This window comes from Photinus pyralis, unplaced genomic scaffold (genome assembly GCF_008802855.1).
Source record: "Photinus pyralis isolate 1611_PpyrPB1 unplaced genomic scaffold, Ppyr1.3 Ppyr1.4_LG6, whole genome shotgun sequence".
NCBI classification, from domain to species: domain Eukaryota; kingdom Metazoa; phylum Arthropoda; class Insecta; order Coleoptera; family Lampyridae; genus Photinus; species Photinus pyralis.
Genome location: NW_022170663.1, coordinates 46,678,678 through 46,697,605, shown reverse-complemented (window position 1 = coordinate 46,697,605; position 18,928 = coordinate 46,678,678). Strand labels below are relative to the sequence as shown.

The following is an 18,928-nucleotide window of genomic DNA, read 5'->3' as shown; positions in this document are numbered from 1 at the left end:
TCACATTCGCATTAACGAGCACCTTGATAACAAATATTTGAAGTACAACAATTCCAAGAAATCTATCTTTTATAAAGAAAATAAACAAATAAGACCTTGGCTACACGCTCGATTCGCAAAATTGTTGTGTGTTAAAATGTAATTATACCCAGGACATTGATTAGAGAAAAATTTTGAGGACATTAATTAACAATTAGACTTCATTCCAAATGTCTCAAAACCAAACGACAACGTCCCAACTCACACTGTTTACACAGCAATACATTATCACGGTTGGGTTATACTCAGTCTCGTTCTTCTTCGGCACCTTACTTGTTTTGTCTCCTGTGCACGTTTAAACAGCGCACGTTTCGATATAATCGTACAAAGACAGCACCGAAAAACAATTTTCTGAGAAGAAGATAAAAACTTTACAGTAGAGTAAATACTTGGTGGTGAGGATTTGACCTATTAAACATGGTCGATTTGTTATTTTGGAGTAATTAAGTAAACTCTAAGTAAACAGATGAGCTCTAAGATAAACGGAAATTGGACTCGTTACAATGCTACCCTTTTGCATATTTGCATCTGCCTCAATCAGAAAAAACGCTCCGAATTTACACGGATAGCTTCACAATATGTCACGTTCTACCAGAAAATAAACTTTAAATAATTAAACGATTACAGTTTTCGGTTAAAATTCCACCCTTGCAAATGGGTAAAGTTTCTCAGATTTCCGCTTGTATTTGAATTCTTGTAGGTTTGTTTCGGCTCGTCACATTTTCTCAGTTAATTATCCGTTTTGTAACGCCCCTCGCATGGCTTCTAATGATTATCTAGTACGGACACTAAAATTCAGCAAAAAGTCAATCAACTTTACTGAAATGTGTGCGACGTTCCCTTAAGACAATGACATATTGAAGTAGACCTTACCCCCAGGAAGGGCGCAAATAATAAAGTTTAATCGTTTGGGAAAATGCTTCCATTACGACGAATATTTAAATATTCGCTCTGAACTTGTAATTAAATTATCGCCAATTTGGATTAATTAATCACGACGATGAAAATCTGTAAAGAGCGTTTTACACTCTTGACGAAGATAAAAAGAACGAAATGTTCACAATTTTGAGTGGCAAACAAAGAACGCACCCCTTTTCTGATGAATATTAATCGACCAATTTCTCGAGTCAGCTATTTACAATTACACTTTTCATAATTAATCCGCTATTAAAGGGGTTAAGATAATTTTTGGCTCGTTTCGATTTTACGGTCTAACGAAAAGTATCCAATTGGATTTTTTTTTTGTATACGAGTTCTGATATAAGTTATGGCCCGTTTTCAGTAATATCCAGTAGCTTTTATCAAAAGGGAACCGAACCAGCCAGATTAACACACTGACTTTTACGATATCTTTATTGCAAATTGAATTCTTAAAATGCCATCAACCTTTTATGGCTTTCTAATAGCGGAGTGCGCACTTTAAATATCACCTTTCGTTTCGGTTATAACTAAATTATGGCGAATGCTTATTTTTCGGTGAGATGATTGATTGGGCGAGCTATTTTACATATTTGCTCTTACCAATTTCAATTTCGCTTTGATCCTTACGGCTAAAGAGCTTTCAGTTTTCAATTTATTCGCTACTGGTTAAATCACACTTGCTAATACAAGCAAATTCAAATAAATGTTTATTTTTCTTATATTGTTTAGTGAAAAACTGGCTTATTACAATCAATGAAATCGTTTACACAAACTGTTTAAAATGTTTTAAAATTTGAGTTTTTTTAATTAATTGTTATAATGTGTAGCGCCGTTTTAACCACCGATAGGGAAACCAAGACACCGTATCTAGTTATTCAGTTTCCTAAATGTTCCCGTAGAGATATTTTAATTATTATCGCAGCCCCGAAAACTCCCTTCATTTGGAAAATGAGATAAACTCGTCTATTAATTATGAGTAGCTTATAGTTTCGCAATGCCAAAAATTAATAGATATGGAAAAAGTCGCTCGTTCGCATGTAGATAAGCAGACCTCTCGCTTGACCCGAAATTTCAATTAACAATTGGTGTTCACTGGACTACGGAATATTGGAAAATCAACCAGGCCAATTAACTAAGGATAATAAATTATCAGTAGCTAATTCAATGTGTTGCAGCAGACCTGGTGTGGTTTGGGTTTGGTGTCAAATGAAGCGCACTTAATTAACATGAATTTTAAGATCAGCGCCAGATTTTGATCACGTCAGAGAGTTAATTAATTGCAGAATTTTTAATTTTTGAATATCACCTCAGTTCGCTGTGCTGTTTGGGAAACCCAGCGTTCCCTTCCCGCAGTTACCGAATTTTATAAAAGGGAAGAAACGTGATTTAGAGAAGATATGTTTGCTTTTGCTTCATGATAACGTGTGCATTTAGGCTTTATGGAGTTTTTGATTAAACTAACACCGTACAATTTCAAGGAAGTTCACTTAAAAATGAACGCATTGTTGAGCTTAAATACAGAGCTTTTCTGCAGACTTTACGTTTATTTTTAGCGCTCGGATGTGCCGCGAAAACCTGAACCCTGAACAGCGACGAGCGAATATTCCAAAACCGAACATAGGCAATTAACGTGGGGAAAAGGTTTTTTGCAGATTGTTGCTCCCCATGAGGGCTTTAAAAATTCTGGGGGAAAACGTAGCACCGGAGGGTCTGGAATACTCCAAGACCCCCCGGTGTTACGTTTTCCCCGAATATTTTCAGTCTTGACGCTCTAATTATCATTTTGGAGCAATTCCATCGCGTTTCCTCAAAAATGAGCATCGGAGCGTGAAAGGCTTTAAAAATGTTGGGGGCGAACCAACCACTGGAATGTGAAATATCGCCCAGGAAAGGAGAGATCGAAAGCATTTCGTCAAAAATGATAGAGAGCGTGGAAGGCTTTAAAAACTCTGAACCGTAGCACCAGGAGGTCTAGAAATACCCCACAAACCCCCGGGTGTTACCGTTTCTCCTCCCCGCTCTAATAATCATTTTTGAAAACACCATTTTTGAGCGGTTTCCCAAAAACCAGTATCGCAGCGTGAAAGAGACCATTTTTGAGCAAAAATGAGCATCGGAACGTGAAAGCTTTTATATACGACAACCAATTGGCCTCAGATTTTGCATACGTATGCCTTTAGTGGTGGTGGTGGTGGGAGGGGGGGGGGGGGGGGAGGGATTAAAAATTAATTTGATCTCTCATTGTATTCTAATTAAAGGTCTCAACGAAAGGAACCGTTTTCTACCAACTACTGCCCTTCTTTCTGTCCTCTTATCAAAGTACGGGGTGGAGGGGGAGGGGGGGAGTGGAACTAGTTTTATCCTTCATGGTACTCTAATGAAAGGTCTCAACGAAAGGAATTAATTTCTACCAAAGCCCTCCTCCTCGACCTCTTATAGTGATCGGGTATATTCCCTTATACCTAAAGAACGGATTGTCGGAAGAGGGTACTCACAAAGGGTGATTGTCAAAACAGAAGCTATTTCGTTTAAAAAAATGCACTTTATCTGCACAAGAGTTGTGCACAATTTATACTTCTTTCGGATTCTTTTGTTTTTCTTTCGCTACTTCAGGTTCATAGGTTCTTTAGGTAGAAATACTTTTTTTGGTTCTTTGGTTTTTTCTATTTTTTGGGATTCCTCGGACTATGTGAAACCTTCACTTAATTAAGTTATCCGGAAGGAGACACCGACGAAAAGAAAAGAAAATGAAGCAGGCGCTATGGAGATGATTAAGTAGACGTTAAAGGATGTACGGAAAAGAAGCTGAAGAAAAAGGAACTAATAATGGCACTAATGAGCACAACAAAATGCCAAGTAGAAGACACGACACTGATGACTGAACACACTGGGGACATTGAGATCAGTGACGTCACTACTGACACTAGAGGCTCTGGTGATAGTAGGGCCTGCGAAGGTACTAGAAAGACAGTAAAAGTAACACTCAAGAGGATAATGACGAAGACACTGAAAGCAATAAAATACTGGACACTAAGAGTAATGGAAACTTTGGCACCGAAGACTTTGAAAGTGGTTCATTACAAGACAGAATACGCGAAACAAAAGAGCGCTAGATAACAATAAAGGCAACAACACTGCAAAAGCTAAACAAGGCGCTTAAAGCTGCCGCTAAAGATCCAGGAGACAATTAGAAGACGTTAAAGAAGATACTGAGACATCCGAACCATTAAAGCCTTCGAAACATGAAAATGACTGAAAACTGAACCGATAACGACAAAAATGTTATAGATGAGTAAATATGCATGTGAATCGTTTCGTATGGATAGTAGGCGTCAGGTTATCAGCGATTAATACACTCCATTAATATACGAGCAATCAGCTTGGTGATTGTTTCAAATTCTAACCAATCAGATTATTTTTTATCTGATTAAAAGCTAGGTAGCTTTTTATCAGCGATAAAAAAGCGCATAGGAATGCGTAAATATGTGGTTGTAAAATTTACTGTCTTTTATTAATCTCCTTAAAATACACTCGATCTTGGTTTTTTTTTAAACCAGGATAATTTTATTTTTAATTCGCTCAAATTTTGTTGCTTCCTGGAAAAAACTCGATCAAAAACACATATGATAAAATCGCTCCAGCTAAAGCTGTCGCGATTTTATCACACTTTTAACCTCTAGTTTTTCGTGTAAAAATAAAATTATTCGATTAAGAATCAAACTTTGCTGGTTCCGTTTTAGCAGAGACAAAAACGCAGAATAAACAAAAAAATGCTTGTCTGCTATTGGTTCAAAAGTGACGTCGCGGCAAAATTTACGTTGGATCCGTTTCGGTAATCTAACTAGCGAAGTACATAGAAAAAGGGAGAGACGGGTAACGACTGTGAGATTTCGTCTGCACGATTTTAATGGCTACAGAAGCAACATGACTTCAAAATAAATAATTAGCGGCCGAGTTGTTACAATTTTGGTACATAGTTCGAGTAAACAATTTTGTTGTGTACATTATTGAATGAATACATTATTTGTTTACCATAGCATAGCTTCAGTTTGTGAAGCTATTCCCATTTAAGTGACTAATGTAACAGTGCGTTATGAGTACGATTATTAAAAATTCAACATAATTAGATCAATGTTAAAACAATATTAAAGTCAGGTTAGATTTAAAAGGTGATCACCTAGGAACATTTATTATCTTTGTTCCTTTGTACGCTATTGAAGCAGTTAATAAAATTTAGAGTTTTGACACAATTTAAAGTAATCAGTTCAAATATTTGTAACTAATAACATTAGCCATTTCTACGCTAATGTTGGTACACCTGTCTTTTGCAAAGAATAGGTCATCTCTCGCATTAATTGGCTATATTGGTGGCTGTACTTTGAATATCTAGGGACTTTAATACTGTAAACGCGGCCTCTTTGGGGAAATAACATTCACGAACTCGCATTTTCCTCGACTCAACTTCGAACTTCGTTCTGTCAGTCATGCGAAAGGAATTGTTAAAAAAAAACAATCATGGTAAAAGCGCGCCAAGCGGTTGTCAATTAGTCATGAAATGGGAGACGTAAAAATTAAAAGAATGCAAGTACTTACCGCCCGTAGAATTCTCTTCGGGGTCGCTTCTGTCCGTTCCGTCGTCGTGCTCCTCGGTCGCCATCATTTGGACTATCGGTATTTCTATAACGCATAATAAAAAAACATTGCTAGAATAACTTTTCGATTTCGTTAAATGGGAAGAGGTAAGCTTACAATAACAGCATGCATGGAAACCACAGAAAAAAAAAGTTAATTGGTTAGACATAACAACACGATGATTATGATGATTGTTATTATAGATTATTATGCAATGTTACTCGCGCTCTTTTGGAGATCAGGTTTTGTTAAGAGTATGTGCAAGCTCCTTCTACACGAAAATAAAAATTCTGGATACATTCCGGTGCGATTTGTTGTCTTGAAGCGAACGGGGTCTAATATTGGAAAAAATATACATAAAACTAGCCCAAACGAAGACGAGCAATAAAACGTGACTTTTAATTACTATTTACGGCAAGTTTGGTGTGAAGTTCAATAAATCATTCAATTATTATTACTACGCTAAAAGGTTGTGCAATTGTTGGCTCTAGCGGGATATTTACGTTTACAAACCTTTGTATAGGTGAATCTCAGCAAAACTTGCGTTTTTACACCATTGATATTATAAAAGACCATTCTTTAATCAGCATCATTAAAATTCAAAATTTATTTCTCAGGAAAAACCGCCCACTTTTGCAAATATTCAAAATGTTTCGTTTTCCCATATATTTGCTTATGTAACCCTGTTATCTTTTCCCTATATAACAGATATAACATTTAATATGAATGTTACCTATTATCAACAAAATGTTTTGTATTATTGCCATTGTACCGGGTGACCCAATAAGACTGTTCCTCGGCCATATCTCGAGAACCGTTCGTCATGTGGCTTAGGGGTAAAGAAAATTATTGGGTAAATCGGTTATGAAGAATCGCTGGAAAATATTTTCAAGTTCTAAAAATGACCACCAGAGGGTGTAACTGCCATCTTAAATTTTAAAATTGCATTTTCTTTAAATTTCGCATAATAAACTAAAACCTTGGGCAATGAGAATCAATGATATATTTTGAGTATTTTCAAAATGCGACCATCGCTGCCCGCATGTTCTATTTGCGTTATCCGAATCGACCACAAACCATCGCCGCCAGCATATTAAATGCTTCTTGGTTAAAAATCGGCATTTTAGAAAAGATTACAAATTCAAAAAACTGCACTTTCTGAATGTAAACACAGCAGAATAATTTCCAAATTACGGCTGTTATTATTTTATAATGCATCGTGTTTCATTTGTTTAATTTTCCAAGTCCTACCTAAAAGTGTAGGGTGCTTTTCTTTCGCGCCATCGGCAAATACCGGAAATACGTCAAATAAGATACAATGTAAGCATTTTTATTAATTAATTAATTAATCTCATTTTCCCAATATTTGAGGTTAGGACCGAGATTTTGAAAAACGGTTTTCACTGACCTCTTTGGGTGTTATTTGGCTACATTTTTATAAAGAAAAAGTCATATCATTCCATTTGATTTTTTGATTTTTTTTAGGATTTTAGATCATAGTGTCAAAACTAGCTCTCTGGAGGAGAAGGATTCAACTAAATTAACTATATTTTGGTTGATTCTTGTTGCCCAAGGAATGCTCTTTTCAACGATAGCAAATTTGTTACAATCGGTCAAACGGTTAAGAAGTTAAAGCAGGTTATTGCAAAAACAATTGAACGCCCCACACCATCTTTGTTTTTTAAATAACTGAGTTTCTGTTTTTACGAAAATGATAGATAAACTGGTTCTCTTTAAAAATGCGAAAAAAGAATGTTTAGTTTATTATGCGAAATTTAAAGAAAATGCAATTTTAAAATTTAAGATGGCAGTTACACCCTCTGGTGGTCATTTTTAGAACTTGAAAATATTTTCCAGCGATTCTTCATAACCGATTTACCCAATAATTTTTTTTACCTCTAAGTCATACAACGAACGGTTCCCGAAATATGGCCGAGGAACAGTCTTATTGGGTCGCCCGGTACATGTTACAAGAAATATTATGCATCAGGTGTGTATAACATAATCATCACCGTTAGCTATCGTTATAACAATACCAAATGATCGGAATACGAGAATGAAATGCATTAAGGTGGTGACTTTACAATCATTCTAAATGTAAATTAAGACAAGAGATCCTAAAAGTCGTACAATTCCGGGCAATAAGATGCAATCAAATTTTCCGTTACAATAGGAGTTAAGATAGAGAACAACAGTTCTCGACAAGAGAACTTCTGAACGTCCAACATCTTTTTGGTCACAGAAATCATTAGCTTCTACTATAGCAGCATCCTTTCACAAGAAGGCATCAATGTTAAAGTCGACCTGCGTAGCTCAGATGAATTTACGTTAGTAGCTCTAACTTTGGCTACAAGGCTCCTGGGTTCGAATCCCAGGTAAGGCATGGCTGTTTGTGATTGTATAGTGGGTTGAGTGGGGAGAGTAGCTAATTAGCTAACACTCCGCCCACTATAAAATAAAGACATTAAAATAAAAAATAAAATAAAGTGAATAATGTACTACTGTAGCGACGATCCCAGGCATCGGGGCGCCATCAGCCGCCATCGAGGCGCTATAAAAAATGTAGTGTTACTGAAAAATGCAATATGCCGACTTTGCAGGTATTTGGGAATTCTCGCGAATGTCCGTGATCTATCTAGAAACTTGCCGTTTACTGTACAGTGCGTTTGAGACAAAAGGGACAATATCTCTTTTATTTGAAGAGATACGAACAATTTATCAAATGAAATTTTATATGTGACATTACGATCTCTCCGATCGCATATCGAAAATTCCGGTATCACTTCTGGTTTAACCGAAAATGGTACCACTTTTGTTTTTCAAACGCAGTCCCTATGTATTTTTTAAGATATTTGAAAAAAGTCAGCAGTTTGCTGTACAACATAAAATAAGCATAAATATGGTTGATATACATTGATATTGCTGTGGTTAGTACAGATACCACCCGCACACCTGCGCATGCGCGATTCCGCCCTTTTTTTTGTTTAAAATTATGTGGACCAAATTTAATGAAATGAGAGTACAGACGGGCCGACAGACTGATGATACCATCGAGATTGTGTTTGATTCGGTTTCCTGGTGCTTCAAAGCGTGTATTTCCGTCAAAAAAGTGGGGAGTCATTTTTTACCCCAATGCAATACCTCCCCTTATTAACATGCGGGTGGTAAATATGGAGAAAATCGTGATTCAGCTTATGCAGTCTAGCATGCAGTGTACCATATCACACAGAAAAGGCCTACATCAACTTGTTCAATGTTTCACTTTGAAGATTTATTTGTGCGATACGATCTACCCGTGTAACACAATAGACACCGCGCATCTTGACAGCACACGGCATGTTAGTTTTCGCTAGTTTTCTAAATATTGAAAGCATTGTATAAGCAAATTGAAATATGTTGAAGGCCAGTTCCAACACCGACGCTGAAGTGAAAAATAGTTCGCGCTAGTGTTGACATGTTAGCAATCTGAATACAAGTGAATGATAAATAATAATTAATTGTTAAAAAATCAATCGATTTAAGAACTGTTATAATTAATTGTAAAAAAATAAATTACGTAATTAAATTTATGTCTTACTGACCTATAATAGCACATTTTATATCTGTGATACGCGGGCATAAAGTACCACTTTATGCCCTAGGGCATTAAGTAGCACCATAGTAACTCATTTATACTTAATGACAAAACAAACAATATTTGCAGGTCATTGAAAATTAGAAACGTCAATTATTGATTGTCAATATCTACTAAATCACAAGATTGGCTTTATTTCGTATAGTTTCTGGAACTTCTTCCTCATTCACGATGAATTGAATTATTTAAAATTACGTTTGACGTTTGGATGGTTTCAATCACATTAACAAATTTGAACCACGCATACTCGATCAAACATAATGAATTATTTTGTAAACGAAATTTGACGAAGAAAACTATTTGTAAAACATAAAATTGTGTATGTACCACGGGCATAAACTGATGTTTATACTCTCGGGCGACTAAAAAGCTCTCGGGCCATAGGCCCCCGAGCTTTTTAACTCGTCGCCCTCGAGAATATAAACATCGCTATTATGCCCTTAATACATAAATAACTATTACGTTATACTACTATTGAAAATGTGATTGTTGTGATAAAGAACGAAGGCGTATTTGACAGAATCTTTTCGAACATTCTAGAAGTCTCAGATGTATTCGGTAGCACCCGAAAACGACCGAGTTTGCTATATAAGCAATTGCGTTTCAGGACAATTCTAATTTCAACGCCAAAGTAATAAATAATTCGCGCAGTTATAAGTTAATTCATTTCAAGACCGTTATAAATTTATGGTTAATTAATAATAATAAAATTAAATTTGCGTTACACTGGCTTCAGGTGTGGGGTTTGTTTAAGTGAACAATTAATGTTGTTTATGCCAGTAGCGATTAGAAAAATGGAACTGCTGCAATTAAAATGCAAGAAATGAAGGCCGGATTCGAAGTTGGCCAGCAAGCTGAAACAACATACTAACGCCTCTTCGGCTGATGAATATGAACTCTTTCCCGACCAAGTGAAAGAATGACACTAAGATTGGCACGTGTGCCCCAGTAGCAGCAGTGGCACGTTGTGTGAAGACAGCTAAAGGCGATGGCACTTTGGTGTGCCCAAAAAGGCTTCAAGGCATAATTACAGCCTCGTGCAAAAATTTGACAAGCCAAAAGGACCAGGTTAAGGGTTGATTTGCTGGTACCAAGATGCGTTTGCTTCAGAGAAAGAAGCAATATGGTAACTCATAAAATAAATACGGAAGATGCCTAACCGATTAAGCAACATCCAAGCAGACTGCCATGGGCCAAATGCGACGAAGCCGAGAAGATAATCGGCTACATGACTAGTCAAGGAATAACAGCACCATCCAGCAGCCCTTGAACCTCACATGTGGTGCGAGTGAAGAAGAAAGATGGCAGCACGAGGTTATGCGCCAATTGAATAACGTACCAAAAAAAGAGAGTTATCCGTTGCTCCGAATAGATGACACGCTAGATACGCTTACGGATGCGAAATGACTTTCACCCTAGATATGAAAAGCGGCTACTGGCACGTTGGTCTGACCCTGAACATCGCGAAGAGACAGCATTTAGTATAGGACGGTCATGCCCTTTGGTTTATGCAATGCCCCTGGAACGTTTGGAGATTAATGGAACCTCGAGAGGTTTATCCTGAAAACTCCACTTCCGCAGAATTTACGGCACATTACTCCGGAACTCAGAAGACACACTTTGGTATTATCCGTGTTGCCAGAGATGTCAAGGTGACTCGAGGTATTGCCGTATGGCAAGTTCCGATTTGGGCGCGTAAGAGAAATTTACCTTCAACGTCAAGTGGTATTCCAGGGGAACGGAGTAGAAATATTGGCCTGTTCTTACAACCCCAGAGGATAATGGAAGATGCACAAGGTCGTCGTGCAAGTACCAGCAAGTTCGCGTTACAGAACCAAAGTTACCTGGGACTGTGTCTCTGCTACCGCCGTCGTCCGTGTTGCCAGACGCAACAGTTTTAAGAAGGAGGTAGTGTAGCGAACATTTAAGAAATCTCGATAGACATCGAGACGCCATGAAAGATTAGTCATCGGCGAAGGCGGATGTGCCGTAAACTTTCCGAGAAATATGACGTGTTTGTTCTACAACATTCTAAAGCGACATTGAGCAATCAAGAACATTCTAGAAATGTTTGCTATATAAGCAAACCGAAATGTGTTTCGAGACAGTTCCAACTTCGATGCGCTTGTGTTACATTATAAATTGTAAGCGATAAATAATAATTACTGTTATAAATTAATACTTTTGAGACTGTAATAAATTTATTAGTTACCCAATTTGTAAATAAATAAAACCACATAATTACATTTATGTTATAATAAGTATTCGTGTAGGATTGCGTTGGTAATTTATTTTATTTATTGTTCCTCTTGTTATGGGCCCTAAACAGGCTTGCGCCTAATTACAGATTGACCCGCATAATGCTTTTTAGAGGTGCCCCTGCAGAAGGTGTTAAATTGTTCTATACTACTCCGGTATTTACCTTACGAATTAGGAAAACTGCAGGAAAAGAAATTACGTGTGAGGAAAATGGTGATCAATCACCCGTTTATCATCAGTTTACGAATGGATTTTCACAGTTAATCATCGCTAATCGGACTACACTTATCTTACTCAGGTAAATAATTGTATCAAAGAAAATCTGCAGCCTGCAGCTACTCACAGCAAAGAAGTGTTCTGTCGACTATGCGACTATTTCAAAGTATGTAAAACAAAAAACCTTTTCTATGATTCAAGTTTAAATAACGTATAGCTTTAACTATTTACCTTATTTGTTGAGAATGTTTTTTTTTACTTTTTAGAGCTGCAAATTACTTACTGTTTAATCGCAAAATACCGTACACTGAAAACTGCACGTAGGCCACCACGATCAAAAACGTATGGAATCTTTCATTCTCCTTCCATAAATTACAAATTTGAGTTATTTAAGAAAAGTTTTCAAAATTTAATTATTACATTTGTCTGATTTTGAATTGTGTATATTTTTTATTTTTTTGGTAGTGAATCACCCTTCAATTACAGCTTGCTATTAATAGTGTGTTTGTTTTCTTATCTGATCGGGGCTTCCAGATAGACAAGAACGTCAAAGTAAAGCACCAAAGTTTTGAGTTATTTTTCCACAAATGATTCGTTAGGTACCTCATCCTTCGAAATGCTAAGGCCAGTTTATGTTCTTAATTCTTTTTTCTAATACTGACGCATCGTGTGGAACCATGGCCGGTGGTAAGTATGCAAACATTATAATAAACAGAAGAATTTAATAAATAAAATGTCCGGAAATGAAACAGCGCTATTATTATTTTAATAGCTTCACCACCCTCTTCCATTGTTTAAATGTAAATGAAGAACGGTACGTCTATTACTTAAAGCAGACTACAAGAAAAGTACGTGACGTTGAACCACGCCGGTTCAATACTTCTACACAACAAAATGAAGAAAGAAATAGTATTTCCGTAGTTTTGGAAAAAGAGCCGCATGCTGTTATGGAACTATTAGTATTAAAAAATATCATTATCAGAAATCCGTACCTTCAGGAAATCTCAAAATGTCCCCAAATTTATGGCCGTGAGCTTCTGGTACCTCCTCTGTAAATAGTTTAATGTTGAGTATCGTTTACTTTAAGCCTGTCGATCAGTGCACATTGCGTCTTAGAAAATGCCACTTTGCTCGCACAATATTGTAATTATGACAAGAATAATTGATTGCTAAATTTGGTACCACCAAAAAGTAATCTACATAATGATATTTTTAAGGTGCGGCAGAAAGGTTTATGTGCATATATGTGCAGGTACGCAGAAAAAAATAAACTATAGAGTAACAAAAACAATAATGAAGATAGGTATTATTGGTAACAACTTACTGATACAAGGAGCGATATGTGACCGACTCTGCTGGTATCCCCTCGCACATCGATTGCAGGTTATTCCGGTAACCCCATCCTTGCAAGGGCATTGGCCTGTTGCTTGATTGCAAGTTTTTCCTGATGCGCCGATCGGATGGCAGTCGCAAGCTGTAACAAAGGAAAATCGTTCAATAATTGTAAATTATTACAACTGATTCAAGGTACGATCATACTTTTTCAATTTCATTAACAAAAAAGGTTTTAAGAAAAACTAAGTCGTTCTTATTTACGACAAACCCACATCACGCTCACCTCGAACAAACTACTCGACAATTTCGAGTTTTTAGTAACGTATAAAAGTCGATTGGTTGATACGTAATGCTATTGATTTACGCATAAAAATATCGACAACGGCAAGTCGCTAACTATAATCAAGGGCGTTGTGTTGAATGAACCAACCGGGAGTATCTCGACGGTCGTCATGTGCGACACGATGCCACAGCACGGTCCAATAAAAATAGATCGTGATTCCCCTTCCCTCTTTAAGAACCGAATATTAGAGTGAAACATAAATATTTCGTATGATTTTAGTTTGCGTAATTTATTTTGTTTATCGCTATGGCTGGTTCTTGTTTGTTTATTCAAGTGAGTTTAGGCCCTTATTAGATAAACATGTCAAATTATTGCTTTTATTTACTTTGTAAAGATCATAAAGTTTACAGAAGTTTGGGCCTAGTCCTAGTGCAGGATCTGAAAGCAGAATTACGGTTCACGGGCACGATAGAGATTGCCCTAACGGGAACGCGAGCAACAACGCACAAATTAATTACTGGCAGGTACGGGAAATCAAAAACGGGAACAACAACGTTGTCCCCCTTGTAATTAACAGAAAAGTATCGAACGGTTGCCTTTTAATTCAACGGAACGGTGAGAAAGATTAAGCTAACGTGACTTGGCAACACTTGGAAACACTGGCAAATATGCAAAAGGCAAAAGATCGATGGTTTAAATACGGTACGTTTGCCACAGTAAATTTACGAAAAAGCTCAAAACTTGCCGACCTGCGTAGCTCAGATGAGCTTACGTTAGTAGCTCTAACTTTGGCTACAAGGGTTCGAATCCCAGGTCAGGCATGGCTGTTTGTGATTGTATAGTGGGTCGAGTGGGAAGATTAGCAAATTGCTAACACTCCGCCCACTATAAAATAAAGGCAATAAAAAAAAGATGCACAAGGTAAAAGATCCCCCCTTTACTTTTTATAAAATGAGGCCATGCAATGGAGGGAACGGCGGTTTTCCCAGCCGATGTTATCTACATCCAAAAATTAACTTCCTTAATTAATTATGAGGTCTGCGGACGACGTCCTAAGAATCTGTAATTGGTCTTAAAATTCAAATTAAATAATAGCGCATCTTTTGAGATCCGTCTCGATTTCATCGGATGTTGTTTACTGCATCTCATTAAATTATCTACCACTAATTACACTTACTTAATCTTCCTAATAGTCTTTCTAAATTTATTTTAATTAACACCCTTGGAACCAAAGCTAAAGGTCCCTTATCAACCGATACCGGCGTAAACCTGCATGTTCTTGCAGCTGTAATGCTCGTTTTAAATTAAAACAGGAAACCACAACCATCTAATAATTACTTAACACGACTGAAACGCTTCTAGATACCGGGTGTTTATCTACAGAGTGATCACCAAAAACTGGTAACTTCAAGGCGGAAAACGTGTGCTTCGTTACAGTTAAGGTTGACGCTTTATTATTATTAATAATTCGCCCTTGAGAAATCAAGGATCCGGTTAACATCAATTATTTTTAATTGAAATTAAGTTTGCCCAAATATGCGAGCAGCTAACGTAAATTATAATGAATGGTGCTAAAAAGTTAATGATTACCTTTGCACAAACCGCGCCACTCTTTCGAGATCAGTGGGCAGGGGAGGGCTACAATAAATTTTATCTTTCATGGTATTCTAATGAAAGGTCTCGACGAAAGGAATTAATTTCTACCAACCATAGTCCTCCTCCTCGACCCCTTACAAGTTACAATGGTCGAATACATTCCCTTATATCTCCAGAACGGATTGTCGGAAGAGGGTACTGACAAAGGGCGATTGAGACGTCTGGAACAAATATATCCATTGGTGATTTAAAAACTTTATGAGCGAATATCTCGAAAACGGTTTGTCAGAGGCAAAATGAATCGACTGGACTAGACATATCTATTGGTGAAGTTGAAGCAAATTCCTTGACACCGAAGTGTCGAAAGAGGGTACTCATAAAAGTCAATCTATTGATAATGTCAAAGCTTTCAGTGCAGAATAGAGTGTCGGAGGGTTTTGAATGTATGCCAAGCGGCCTTCAAATCTGACTCCTCCCCATTAATCATCTGCCTACCAAGAAAGTAAACATCGATAGCATGTTACTACCTTATAACCCAATCATTTACTAAGCTATTTCGGTTAAAAAATGCGCTTTATCTGCAGTCTGCACAAGAGTTGTGGACAATGTATACTTGCTTTGACTTAACACATCTCATGAATACAACTGTAGTATTTCAATGAAATATGTGCTGGTTTACGGTCGTTGTAAAGTTTACTGCAGATGCAGCTGTCCAATGACGTCACCATTTAACCTTAAACTTTGGTTCTGTAAAGCGCAAGCCATTTCAACCCTTAATGCCAGTTCGCGTTTCCGTGGACAATCGATCTCGAGTAATGCCACTCATCAGTGCGCTCGAACCGACCGAAAGTTAAGAGCTCAGTCGACGAAAAAGAAGTGAGTATAACTCACCGCATCCGACTTCACACTTGGCATACAAAGCCAATCAAATCTGGAGAAAGATGGAGATCCGGTGACGCATTCCCTATCGAATTTAGTGGCAATTTGAGTCGTATCTTTGAGCATAGAGCTTATTACAAAACGATCCTTTCGGGGTCTTCATATGACTGTGGATAATACGCATTAAAGAAGTAATACACAGACAGCAACATGTTTTTCGATATAATCATGCAGTTTCACGATTGGTCCGAAAACATAACGCAGTCCAATACTTTATTAATCATAGCTAAAATTAAGGTGTACTGTGAATACGGTGTATTTTTTCCAAGTTTTTCATTTTCATAAGTAAGCCCAAAGTACATGAAAGCCATAATTATTACACAAAATATCGTTGTGGCAGAGTAAATATCTAAGCACTCAGTTTCACTCTGTTTGCAAAATTTCCTACTGTTATTATGTCGACAATATATTGTTACAGATAACGCTTTGAATTACCATAGCGATATTCGTTGTCATATTTCCCCATGGAACGCCTACCCCAACTTTAGAGGAGTAATATATATTATCGCATAATGTTAGTGGTTTCGGCAGCGTTACGTAAAATTCACTTATTTAACCAACAAAGTAAATAGAAGAAACGGGGTGTCGTTATCGTGGATAAAACCACATTTAGATAAACGTACAACTCTCTATTAATTTATACTTCGGTGATTTATCACCTCATTAAAATTAAGTGTGGGAAATCTACATGAATATTGAATACAAACTAGTCAAGAAGCTGACCTTCTTCTATAAGGGAGACTTGCTCGGGTCAGGGATTGTCTATTAATAAACTCCTCTAAAAATCAACGTAACGAAACGATACTTGGAGAAGAAGATGATAAATCTTTGACATCAAAAAAGATAGTAATAATGAGTTTGTAGTAAGTAGGTTTACAGTAAATACAGCTGGCCTAACAACATGTTAAGATGGATCATACAATTTTTCTTGCCACCTTCAAATACAAAGAACGCTCAGGATCTTATAAAGAAAGAGAAATGACCACAATAAATTTATAACCGTGTGGTGCCCACGTAAGGTTTTGCTTTTATTAATACCTTGTAGCCGTCGTATTTATGCCTTTGTGTGTGGGGTACTACGTAAGTCAATCGAGGGGTTAATAAGCAACGGAATCGATTAGAATGTTCGCCCCCGATGTGATCCCGAGGAAGATATAGAGCTGTAAGCTTAGTACTTAAAACATGAACCAATTTTATTTAATGAATAATGCATAGACAGATCGCAGCTACTTGGGATACCGACACAATGCTCCTGATTGATCGCTTAGCTTATACATAATTTATATTAAATTAGACTCATTTACATTTCAATCTTTTAACTTGTACGCGCTTGCTGAATCTGCAATCTTACTCACTTCATTTATTAAATCGCCCCTTCATCAGTTCACCACCGCCGTTCCTTCTTTTTTACTTATAAGCTGGAAAATTGAATAATTTAAAGGAAGGTTCGTGGTAGTCGCAACTCATTACTTTATTGTGACGTGCTCACGACTGCAATCCAATATTTAAATCCTTTCAGAGTAGAAACTTGCCGGGTTTATCAACCACCAAAGCCGAGTTAAACCTTCTACTATTTATGGTTTTGAGTCAGAAAGGGCATCGACAGTTTTACTCAACTATCTCGCACACATACATCGCTTGGTATCTATCCTGAAACGCCCACCTGTTTTCGGCAGAACTTTTAACCAGAACAACGCAATTTGTAAAGCCACAGAGAAGGTTTTTTATAGAAGCTACTGTGTAAAAATTCACACGACAAAAAGTTCGGATCGGCCGCACGAAACCTGCAAAACAATAGGCAGTGGCGTAACGTAACACCATCATCATATGTGCCGACCACTGCGCATACAAACGACTGGCCAACTTATAACAGATCTATTGTACCAACATGTAATATCCTTCGCAGTAACGTACACGAAGATATAATTTTATTTTTTGCCTTTATTCTTGAGTGGGCGGGGTTTCAGCCAAGGCTGCTCTACCAACTCAACCCACTATACATTTACAAATATCCATGCGCGGACGCATTTAAGCATACTGCACAGTCGCTGGACGATCAAGCAAAATAATGCAATTTCATTGGTCAAATGAAATAGAGAAACAACGCGCGTCGAAGTGTAGTTATTAAATATACATTATCCGTTTCCTAAATTTGAAAATGTATACCACGAGTGCTTATGAACACTGTGGCGTCATGGCAACGTGGAAGGAAATTCATTTTTTTTAAATTTCCCTTTAGTATTTATTCAGGTGTTTATATTATATTATAATAATAAGTACATTTCATTCATTATTATAATGATTTTGTCCGAGGGATTTAGCATTGGGTCTGTTAAGGTTGATATTCAACTGAAAATTGCTAGAACGTTTTCTTGTACCTTTTGTGGATGGCCTACCAGAAGGCAAACTCATTAATGCATTTATTAATTTAATAAAAAATGTCTTTATATTGCTTCGAATTACCATTTTGTTATTATCAGTACCGTGAGCTAAACGATTTTATTTTTAAAAGCGTCTGGTAATACCTATATCATCACTTATTTGAAGCAAAAAACGGTTTATATTATTTTTTTATTTGGGCAAAACAATAATACAATTCAACATAATTTACACTACTAAAACGAACACCTGATTATTGCGCGATTGCAGACAGCTCTTATCGGTCTCATTCGGATTGCTGTCGCCGCCCGTCCTTGAGCGGACCAATGAAATTGCATCATTTGGCCTGATCGTCCAGCGGCTGTACAGTATGCTTAAATCACAGCTTACTTTAAGCTGTGCTTAAATGCTCCCCCCGGATTCGAACCAGGGACCCTTAGCACCACAGTGAACTGCGCCACACGGGCCGTTGGACTCAAAAAATTTGTCTTCTGGGCACCGATGCAGAAAATTCTGTAGCGTTGTTGATATATTCCGAAATATTTATTTTCCCATGTCATCCTTAGTCTCAACAATTCACAAGCGAGATAAAATTGTCTTAATCTGATTTGAGTTGAATTTTTGAGTCATACCAATCAATATGTGTCGTCCAGACGTTTTATCTCCTCTTTGTGAATACCCTCCTCCTATACGTA

The 18,928-nt window shown here is 37.1% G+C and overlaps 1 protein-coding gene across 1 annotated transcript in view; it reads right to left on the bottom strand.

Annotated features, from left to right (window-relative positions):
• LOC116174674 (neuroligin-1-like) overlaps window positions 1-18,928 on the bottom strand; it is a 168,828-nt gene that overhangs the window by 112,617 nt on the left and 37,283 nt on the right. The window contains exons 2-4 of the mRNA XM_031492620.1: window positions 13,026-13,175; window positions 12,694-12,750; window positions 5,554-5,637 (exon numbers count right to left, since the gene is read on the bottom strand). Coding sequence (XP_031348480.1) covers window positions 5,554-5,637; window positions 12,694-12,750; window positions 13,026-13,175 — 291 coding nt within the window. The remainder of the gene's footprint in view (window positions 1-5,553; window positions 5,638-12,693; window positions 12,751-13,025; window positions 13,176-18,928) is intronic.